The sequence below is a fragment of the Solea solea genome, chromosome 19 (genome assembly GCF_958295425.1).
Source record: "Solea solea chromosome 19, fSolSol10.1, whole genome shotgun sequence".
NCBI lineage: Eukaryota > Metazoa > Chordata > Actinopteri > Pleuronectiformes > Soleidae > Solea > Solea solea.
Genome location: NC_081152.1, coordinates 18,372,588 through 18,383,520, shown reverse-complemented (window position 1 = coordinate 18,383,520; position 10,933 = coordinate 18,372,588). Strand labels below are relative to the sequence as shown.

General features: G+C 44.1%; 1 protein-coding gene across 3 annotated transcripts; it reads right to left on the bottom strand.

Moving 5' to 3' along the window:
• Window positions 1–2: 2 nt before the first annotated feature.
• On the bottom strand, window positions 3–10,836 carry fer (fer (fps/fes related) tyrosine kinase). Of its 3 annotated transcripts, XM_058617077.1 has the most exons (21): window positions 10,262–10,836; window positions 9,429–9,601; window positions 8,372–8,583; window positions 7,354–7,485; window positions 7,099–7,272; window positions 6,909–7,008; window positions 6,636–6,819; window positions 6,413–6,550; window positions 6,209–6,328; window positions 6,000–6,122; window positions 5,712–5,913; window positions 5,516–5,614; window positions 5,232–5,441; window positions 5,011–5,133; window positions 4,877–4,933; window positions 4,659–4,777; window positions 4,454–4,548; window positions 4,252–4,375; window positions 3,959–4,113; window positions 2,708–2,830; window positions 3–1,187 (listed from the first exon to the last, which is right to left on the bottom strand). In XM_058617077.1, exons 3-21 carry the CDS (start codon window positions 8,438–8,440, stop codon window positions 1,051–1,053), a joined length of 2,484 nt encoding a protein of 827 aa, XP_058473060.1. In that variant the 5' UTR covers window positions 8,441–8,583; window positions 9,429–9,601; window positions 10,262–10,836; the 3' UTR covers window positions 3–1,050. The 3 variants fall into 3 exon arrangements, with proteins under 3 accessions (XP_058473060.1, XP_058473059.1, XP_058473061.1); XM_058617076.1 differs by lacking the exon at window positions 10,262–10,836 and having other exon boundaries at window positions 9,429–9,666; XM_058617078.1 differs by lacking the exon at window positions 10,262–10,836 and having other exon boundaries at window positions 5,232–5,438; window positions 9,429–9,663.
• Window positions 10,837–10,933: the final 97 nt, after the last annotated feature.

The window sequence follows — 10,933 nt, the reverse complement described above, 5'->3', positions numbered from 1 at the left end:
GCTGTTTTGACATTTGATTTATTTTCGTAATAAATGCTACGATATTTTTATAAAGAGTGTAAACAAATATAAAAGACAAACAGAAGATTAGTGTTTCATTTATTTACAGTAACAGTCAGTAGCTCTGACATAACTCAAATTCAGGCTCCATCCTCACGCAGTCCAGGTAGTGATCTTGACCAATCGGGACTCTCAATCCGTCATGCTCACACACGCAACTTTCTAATACTTTTAGAGTTTTCAGTTCCCATGGCAACCAGCAAATATATTGAATAAGTGCTGATTTTATTTTATAATATATATATATTTATATATATGTAGAGCCATTTTACAAAAAAAACAAAATAAAAATGTGTTTAAAAAACAATTAAATGTAAAATTTAAAAATGTTCAAAATAAGAAACTGTAAAATGTAGGTTCTTACGTTTACCTGACAAGATTTTGGAAACTAGTCAGAAACTACACAAAAAAGGAAGGTAGGTGGGCGTGGTCTGTGTGATGATTGACATCCGGTTGTTTTTTGGCATAAAAAGAAATAAAATGACTAAAAACATAATAAATAAAAAAATAAGCAGAGTTTGTAGTGTTTTTAGTGTTCACTCTGTTGCCATGGTTACAGTAGTGGTGGGGCCGGCAGCGGCGTCTTCTAGCTTATGGCGTAAAAAAGAAGTTGTTTTTGGTTTGTTTTTCTTTTCACAATAAATAGAGGGTTTTAATCACTGAAATCACGGGAACTGTTACCGAGGTAACCACTGAGGTTGCTGTAGCTTCTAGGTTTCTGTAGTGTCAGTCTGTTACTGTGATGATTGAGACGTGATAAGAAGGTTCAGTGTAAATCAGAGCAGGACACCTCACTACATTCATGCTCTTAGCTCCGTTATTGATTGATCAGGTGATTAGCTGGTGGTGTAGACCTCGGCATGCTTCCCGCCCACTGTTGTTTACAACGTAGGTGCAGTTGTATGCCAACACAGGTCTGTGACGCAGCTGCTGACCACGCCCACCTGATTTAAAAAAGTGACTTGTCTTCGCCCCTCTCTGATGATGTCATCACTTCTTCTTGATGGTACTGAGGTCTCGCTGAAGCTCAGAGAACTTGGGCCGTTCCTCGGGGTTGTACTGCCAGCAGCGCTGCATCACTTTGTACACTTCTTCAGGGCAACGCTGAGGGCACGCCATCCTGTAACCTAGCAACCAAGAGGAAGAGGATCAGGTCAGGTCAAGCTGGAGAGGATGAGCACAGAATGAGACTGAAGAAATGAGACAGAATAAATAATAATTCCAGAAGGTGGCAGTAATGTGACATCATGGATGCAGGAGCCGCAGAACAAAAAGTGTGTCTGCAGCACCCCCTGGTGGTTATATCAGAAAACACATTCATTCATGACCAGTGTTGGGAGTAACGGCGTTTAAGTATAACGGCGTTACTAACGGCGTTATTTTTTCAGTAACGGAGTAATCCAATGAATTACTTTTCCTATCCGTGCAACGCCATTACCGTTACTGAGAATGTAAAGTGGCGCGTTACTTGTGTTACAATTCGGTTGAATGAAGCGCAGCGGTGTCGGGCTATCTGACAGCCACACATCAGCCGCCGGGAGAGAGCAAGGGTGGAGATGATTGATGACGACACCGTTGCAAATGCGATGATGATAGGCTGGGTGGACGGGTGTCCTGCTCACGCTGTCTCACTGTATGCTCTAAGACAATGGCGACGAGCCAGGGAAACGTAGCGTTTTTTAAGTGGAAATATCGACACTATTTCTCCCTTACCGAGGTAAAAGGAAAGAATGTATATGCAACGTGTGTTGTGACTTGTTATGTCGTCAATAAATTCAGATGCACGCAGGTTCCTTGGGAGCTTCTGCTAGCCACACTTTGTTTGTTTACATCCTAGCATGTCATGATGTACTTCCTATTTCCGGTGTATCAAAATAAAAGTGAGTAGCATTAAACATTACAACGTGCACACTATGTCCGGGGAAAAGGAGTTTGTCCACGTCAACCTGGAGCAACTCTAACTTAATAAAGCATTTGTGTGTATTGGTTTAGTACTTGAATGCAAAGTGTGTGAATATTGTTTATTTTCAATATTTAATTGTTACTTTACTGAATATTTAAGAGTTGGATAGTGCCCTGTTTATTGTGCAATGGTATACAGATACAGAGATTTGCACTACTGAAAGGCCACATTTTTCCTTTGTTTCTCTTTACCTAAGTTTACATTTGTGTGTCAATTGTGGCCTTCAATTCAAAGTTCAAATAAATACCAAATGCTCTAAAATACTGTACATAGGGTTTTTATTCTTCATTCAGGTATTATAAACATCTTTGACATTTAGGATGTTAACGAATGTAATAGCGTTATAGAACATAAAAAATAATGTCAGTTACTTTGCTGAGTAACTAATTACTTTTACAATGTGGTACAAACTGAGTTACCAACTCAATTACTTTTTGGGAGAAGTAATTTGTAACTATAACTAATTACTTTTTTAAAGTAAGATGCCCAACACTGTTCATGACTGCAGTGGTCCTCAAATAAGGGTCCTGAGACCTAAGGCCTGTCTCCACATTCAACGCAATGATCATGATATAAGCCAACATCTTTACTTTCTTAGATAAAGCTTCAGATTACAAATACTGACATTCACTAGAATAATCTTGATCTTATTGGACACCTAGGTATGATTAGACTTAACTGTACCTTTTTCCACCTGCTCTCGAGCCTGCTGATTGGTCATTCCAGGGTAAGGACACACCCCCAGACTGAAGGTTTCCCACAGCAGGATCCCGTAACTCCACACGTCACTCTCTGAGCTATAACGACCTGCGGCCAATCACAGAGCAGGACGCAGTCAGATGCCAATCACAGAGCAGGACAGAGTCACAACTAGAGCTACAACTACAGATTTGTTTCATAATCAGCTCATCTGTCGATTATTTTCTCAATTAATCGTTTGGTCCATAAAATATCCGAAAAACCTTTAAAAATGTTGATCAGTGTACGTCAAACCTGAAAATGATAATGTTCTCAAATGTCTTGTTTTGTCCACAAACCAAAACGATTCACTTTTAATGATTTCTTTGTTATCCAGAGCAAAGAAATGAAGACAAAATTCACATTTAAGAAGCTTTAACAATCGCAAATCTTGATTTAATCATATAAAAAGCTTTGAACCGATTAATCAAACCGAACCCGGGTCTTCTCGCTGCAAGGCGAGAGTGCTAACCACTAGACCACCGTGTGGCCAGTATCAAAATAGTTAATAGTTTAATTTAGTAACAGATTAATGATCGATTAATAAACCTTTAAGACCCGCAGGTATAGACAAGACTTTCACCTGTGCTATGCTTTATCTTCTATTTTTCCTCTAAATGGGAACACAACTTCATGACTTCCTTTCAAAGTTATTTTTGCAGCCAACAGAGTTGCCCCCTGGTGGTTAACTGCTTCTTCTGCCCCCATTGTCCACAAACCACATCCACGTTTTTTTTTATATACAGTCTATCGTGAAGGGGCAGGGTTATCTCTGACAGCCATTTTAAGAACTTTATGGCCACATGGACTATAAGAGAATATAAAATGTCAACTTTAAGTCTATTGAGTAAACATCATAAAAATAAAACTCAAGTCAAAATGTTGTCTCATTCATATTCATATTTATGCAGCACTAAAGCACTGAGCAGGTGTAGGCAGAAGTCAGAATTTTTGAGTTCCTAGTAGGAATTCTATTATAATATTTTAATAATTTTTTAATAATATTATTATAATTCTACTGGAATGTGCTACTTTGCAACCTCACAAACCAGATACAGTGTACAGCGCTGTTATCCACATATCGCTACTACACGTGCTAATAATGGCTGACAATCTGACTTCTGATGTAAATGGAACTCGCCATTAGGAGGCGGGGCATTGGGACTAGACCACAGACAAGTGAGTGACAGATGTTACCGTAGTTAAGCGCCTCCGGTGCCGTCCATTTGATGGGAATCTGTTTCAGTCCAGACGAAGAATAAATGCCGTCATCCTCCTGACGACTCATCCCAAAGTCACTGATCTTCAGAACGCTGCCCTCACCAACCAGACAGTTCCTCGCCGCCAGGTCCCTGAGATACAGACCAGAGGAGACAGGATTGTTCACTTTTTTTGGGGCAGTGAACTTGAAGCAGTCACACTTGTGTTTTCAGTGCAGGAGTTGATGCGTTCACGCTCTGTGGGATTCCGCGGGACTATGGCCAACTAACCTGTGGATGCAGTTCTTGCTCTCCAGGTACGCCATTCCAGCAGCGGCGTCAACGGAGAAGCGGATGAGCTGCTTCGTCTTCAACTCGTCCTTCTTCTTCCTCAGAAACGACAGGAAGTCTCCACCTGAGAGACAAACACACCTGATCAACCCCCGACCAAGGAAAAACCAGTCAACCAGTCAGCCACTGAAGCTCCACCCACCTGGAACCAGCTCCATGACGATGTAGATCGGCTGTCTCTGTGTGCAAACGCCAATCAGCTTCACAATGTTGGGGTGGTCGTACTGCTTCAGGATCCTGCAGCAAACACATCAGAGAATCAGGCTTCATTATCAGATTATCTGTACGTCATATATATATTTTTTTTTATTGTTGGTGTTTGCCATAGTAACGTGAGGGAGGCTGACCTGGCCTCAGACAGGAAGCGGATCTTCAGCTCCGGCGGTAAGTCTTCTTTGCAGGTTTTAACAGCGACTGGTGTTTTGTCACGCTGCAGTGTTCCTTTGAACACCTCGCCAAAGTTACCCTGCCACCGGGCATGATGGGTAGCAGAAGTGGAGACATGTTAGACGTGTGGATGTGGACAGGACGAACAAAGACGAGCTGAAGTGTTCAGAGCGCTCACCTTTCCCAGCAGGTCCCCTAGCGACACATCCTCGTGGTTCAGGATCCACTTCTTATCCTGGTCACACATCGTTTATGTCATTTAAAAGTTGAAACCACCACTCTTGCGCGCTTACGAGTGTGTATGTGGGTTACCTTGACGACAGGGTTGAGCAACACCACTCCAGACTTCTTAGTGATGACCTGTTTGCTGGAGAAGTGATGCTCAATGAGCTGAGGGATTGTACCGAAGCCTGTCCCTTCAAAACGATACTGACTCTACCAGAGAGAGAGAGAGCGAGAGAAGCTTGTCAGGTTTGTTTGTTTTAATGTTTATTTGTTTGTCGCTGATGTAATCGATACACGTCGGTACATACATCTGCATACTGGATGATGAAGTGTCGCCGCTGCTCGTCAGAAAACACCGACAGGACATACTCGCCCGGTTTACCGTGACTCTCTCTCACCAAGAAATCTCCCTGTTGCCGTAGCAACTCCTGAGCCTCAGTGCGAGGGATGGCGCCGTGATACCACTCCTGGTCTGCCAGGGGGCGCTCTGATGTCGGGATGACATCAAAGAACTGCTGCTTGGGAGGAGTAGGAGGGAGTGTTACATTTCACACACACACAGGCACACACACTCAGGCTGAATGAATCTCACCGAGGAGGAGGAGCCAAGCATTCCTTTAGGCGAGCGAATCATTCCTGCCAGAGAGTGACGCAGGGTGTCGAAGCGAGAAGTTCGCTCTTTTGTCTTGTCCTGTACAAATAAATGAACATGTTCAGGAACAGGAAGAGCAGCCGAAAGTCCCCACGTCCCGAGCAGATCACCAATCAATGAATGAATGAATATTTACAGTCGATCCAACAGAGCGAGCGTCGTCCTCATACGGCAGTGCAGGAGGCGGCGGTGGTGGGGGAGGGGACGTGGCAGCAGTGGCCATCTTGGTGTCCAACAGAGCCTTTTGGGAGACCAGACGGGCCTCGGACGACCGCAGCGACTGGACAGCGTGACGGAGCTCGAGGAGAGAGAGTTTCTGACTGAGCAGAAGGACGCAGCTGAGGGCGAGAGACACAGAGGGTGAACATGGAGAGAGAGAATATTTGGACAAGAGACACAAAATATGAATGAGAGAGAGACTGACTCGCTCGTCCTCTCTGCGTTCTGCTGACTCGTCTGGATCTTGGCGTCGAGGTCATCGGCCAGCGCCTCCTTCGTCCTCAGATTCTGCTGCGTCAACGTCAGCTCCGCCGTCGCCGACGATGACCTGACAGTCACAGAGTGAGCAGTGAGACTCTGACTTTGGTGGTGTTACTGCAAGTGGCGAAAGTGTTTTATTTTGAAGGTGCTCACATGGCCTGCAGGGTTTCAGCCGTCAGCGTGTTCCATAGGATGTCGTTGGCCGGCAGGTTGTCCGTCTCCTCCAACAGGCTCGTGTCAAACTCCACACTCGTCTCCGGAGTCTCCGGGGACCTGAGAGAGGCACACGCTGTTACCACGGCGACAAGGGGGGGGGGGGGGGGGGATTACCACAGTGACCTCAGTGAGACATCAGACCTGTAGGCATCGATAAATTGTTGGTACTCAGCCAGAGGGTCGATCTGCTGAACCGCCGTCGAGATCTCCTGATGAACTTTGACAATGTCGTCGGTCAGAAGACTGCTGATCTCACTATATTCCTGAAGAATGCTCCGACTGTGCACAGCAACCAACACAGTTGTAAACAGCTGGCATCCGTTGTGTTATATGATGTAATGTGGCCATTTAAACGGCAACTCACAGTGCGAGCGTCATGTCCTCCTGCATCCTCTGGAGGGCGTCGAGCAGATCAGGCGCTGAATGCTGGCGGTGTTCTTCCTGCTGCGTCCGAGCGCCGCACACTGCTAACACGTACTGGTTATGAAGGTTGTGAAGTTTGCCTGTGACTTTGTCGTAACGCTCACGTGCACGTTCCGCTTCCCTGCCTATGATTGGATAGGAGACAGAAGGGGGAGGGGTTAGCGGCTGTGCCACCTCAGTGAAGTCACCATCGTGGAAAATGAGCAGCAGAAACCTTTGGTGAGAGCCTCTCTGTATTTCTCTTTGGCGTTGTTCGCTTCGCGGCTCAGCTGACGATACGTCGACTTCAGCTTCTCCAGATCGCTCCTAGTTACCTAGCAACCAACAACCAACAGCAGGGTTACTGAAAGAAAGGCTCTGGCCTCTGGGCGTGGTGATGTCAGCACAGGTATTTCCCAGCAAACCTTGTGGTTGTGGCTCTCCAGCTGCTGATGAAGACTCTGGTAGCTCTTCTTCACTTGCTGCTTGTCTCGGATCAGCGTGGCGAGGCGGTGCAGAGGACCAGAGTTCAGGTCGTCAGCGTGACTCCTCATCACACGACCCAATGCTTCAGTCTGACGAATCACCTGTGACCACGACTGACAGAGGGAGAGAGAAGGGTCAGCTATAACACCGGGCGAGCGAAATCGGCACTGAATGGACAGGTGAGGCGCCCTCACTTTGCTGACTGTGCTGATGTAATCAGCAGCTTCCTGCTTCTCAGTTTGCTGAGTCATGCTGAGCAGCAGGGCGGCGTACTCCTTATCGCTCTTCACACGCAGAGTCATGAAGCGCTTCACAGTCTCCAACAGCTAGAGGGCGACACACACAGGTTCTGTTAGACAGAGGAAGTTGGAGCCAGCAAAATGTTGGGGTGTTGTGGATGGTGGGTATAACCATAGCAACAGTGTAAACATGTAAATATAGTCAAGTGACAGATATTTTTGGATACCCCTAATCTTAACTCTGGCCCTAATGTTTACACAGATTATGCAACAGAACCTTCATTGATGAGATTAGTAACATCTGAGACTGATGTCAGAACCACTCACAGAGAAAATCCCTGATTTAATGCCACTTAGCATATTGCTTGTCCTAAACTGAACTACTGGCATTCATAGTAAAGGGCGACTGTGACACACAAATTTGCAAGTAGTTCAACTTCCTTGCTCACTTTCTTCCCCGCTTCTCCTGTCAGGTTGTTGCTTTGTATGTTTCCTTGGTTTTCATAATGGACATAGTTGATGAAGTTATTATTTTGAATTTACTTTTACTAAGAGGACGACACAGGGTCGTGGAACCAACCGAGAGATCAATCACAGTGCAAGACAAAACAAAGTCTGCAGGTGTGTGAAGTTTATTTATCTGAACAAAAGGCATAATCTGTCACTCGACCCATTTTGAAAGTAATAGCAAAAGAGTAAAAGTCAAGTTCAACCATGTTTGTTTCCCACTTTTTCGTCTGATCTAATCTGATCTCCACGTAACTGTCGAGTTTCAGTTGATGAGTCACATTTAACACGGAGATCTTCTGGTTTGAGGTCGCTCAAAAACGACCCCACACGGCACATCTAAAGAGTTAGCGCAAATGCGTGTCCATGATTTACAGTCACCCACCCATAACTGTGACTGAGTGACCCACCAATCTACAACCCCCCCAACCTCAGCTATGATGTTAAACATACAAAACAAGCAAACCTTTAACTCCCAGTCCTGCAGCTTCAGTAATCCCTCGTGGGAATTCCTGAGATCTCGACCAAAGCCCATCCTGGATCACACACTCACTCACTCACCCTCTCTCACACACACACACACACACACACACACAGTCCCACAACTCACGTGCACACACTAACACACACACACACACACTAACGGCGAGGGCGAGCGGGTAGTGATTGCATGGTCATCTGTGGAGAGAGAGAACAAAAACACAAGTGACACTTTGACCAGCAAGAGCTGTCAATTACAAAAATAAAGCAATCATCAAAATATAACACTCATCATTTACTTTTCATTTTAGTTAATACTTAAATACATTAAAAAATACATTATCAGATATAAGAAAACGTGCAAGAATCTGTCAATAAAGAAATTTCACACCTGCTGCGACAAAAGCATGAAAAAAATGTTAATTTCACTACAGAAGAGACAAAAAGACTTCTGCAGTTGGACAAAAGGAAATAAGTATATGTCAGTATCGGCCCATCCACTCCCGATATATTTGATATCGGCAAAAAGTCCAATATCGTGCATCCCTAATTAATAATCTATAAACGTCAAACAGAGAGTAGAAGAGTCAAATAAAAGCAGACCACTTTCATTAGAAACACTCACAATAAGAATAGATAATCAACAAACCCCCATGTAAACTTTTTTTATAAGCAAACTGCCATTTCAACACTGCCAACTAAAACTAAGTAAAGTTCAAATACTTGACATTCCTCGGGCTGGAGCTATCAAGCTAATACTAGCCGCTCCTCAAAAAAACTCCTTTGAGAAACTGGAGCTAGCAAGCTAACGCTAGCCGCTCCCCATCAGAGCAGACAGCAAACTGCAGCTAACATGCTAACAGTCTTTTAAAGTCTGAGAGCAGCGGCTTTGAACGACGTGAATTCGTGAAGTTTAAAAGTTTCTTCTTCTGTCGGTAAATACAGAGATGAGAACGATGAAGGAGGAGGAGCAGTGGGAGAGTCGGGAGGGGGCTAGCTATTTTTCCACCGCTGCTCGGCACTTTTCGGCCGCACTGACTCACCGGAAAGCGGTTCTTTTCTTCGGCAGGATCGCTGTCCGGTCACCGCGCGTCTCTGCCGTCCTCCGCCGGGACCATCTCCTTCTGTTCTGTGCGTTTTTCTCCTCCGCTTACCCCGGCGTCCCCTCCTGTCGTCCGGGCACAGTGCTAAGCAGCTAACAGCTATCAGGGAGGGGCTTCCGCCGGAAACGGAATGGAAGAAGGAGTGAGGGCGGGACGTAATTTGTTATGACACATTTAACACATATTTACCATATTTAAATACATTTTTCACATATTTAACAACATATGTTCACAACATGTTCATATATTTATCAAACAATAACATATTTAAATAACATGTGTCATATTTAGCAGCTATTTACCACATTTACATGTCATATTAAACACATACATTTTCAAATATTTCACATAGTTAGTTAGTTCACAAATTAGTGTTTAAATTAGATAAATTATCAAGTGAATATATTTGCCAATATTTAATAACACATTTTAAATGATCGGCGCAGCCCATGGCCAAGAGGAAAGGATTTGGGTTCGTAACCGGAAGGTTGCTGGCTCAGGCACCTTATCCCCCATTGAGTCCACCAATGTAAAGTATTTATACATATATTTATATATAGAAAATGTAAGAAAGCAACAAGCCTGAACTGATATCTGATGTTACATGACTCAATGTGAGGATGCCTGCAGAAGCACTGTAGAAATGACAGTGTTTACATTCATGAAAACAAGAGGTGATCATCATCGATCAGAGATAAAACCACAAGCTTTAAACAGAACAATTATTATACATACATATAACAATATCCACTTTGTATGAATTGCATTCACACCTGCCTGAGTGTGTCACAGCCAATGAGAGCATGGGAGAGTGTGGGTGGAGCTTAGTGTTGGAATGAACCAGAGACAAAACAAGTTTCTGTCCAACCGGTTACCAAGACACATGCACACACACACACACATTCTTGTACAGCATTCCTAGTTATGACACTTTTACACATAACTCTCAACAGAGGGCTGTGTCTTAACCTAAACCCAAGTCTAACCCAAACCTTAAAACCACGTCTAAACCCCCCAAAAGCCCTTTAAAGTTAAGCCAAACTGTCCTTGCAAGGTCAAAATGCCCTTACAAGCTCAAAATATTCTGATAAAGTTGTCCTCACAGCCTATTACAGACATGTACACACACACTCTCTCGCTCTCCCTGGTGAATATCTTATCTGATGAATCGGCCTCATTCTCCTTCAAAGAAAGTCACTCATTCATCTCTGAATCCCTTGTCTTGCCTCCGATGTGAATTTTATCAATGGTATCAAACACAATTCAATAAAAAAAAAAAAAAGTATAATTCTTCCCTCTGGTTCAAAAACACAAAAGGGCGGAAATGAATACAACAGATTCCCAAATAATGTTTCTCTTACAAGAGGGAGACAGAGAATGACTAGAATGGTGGGGCGGGGGGTGTAAATGGGAGGGGGGAGTAGGCAAGCTCAATAGAGAATGAG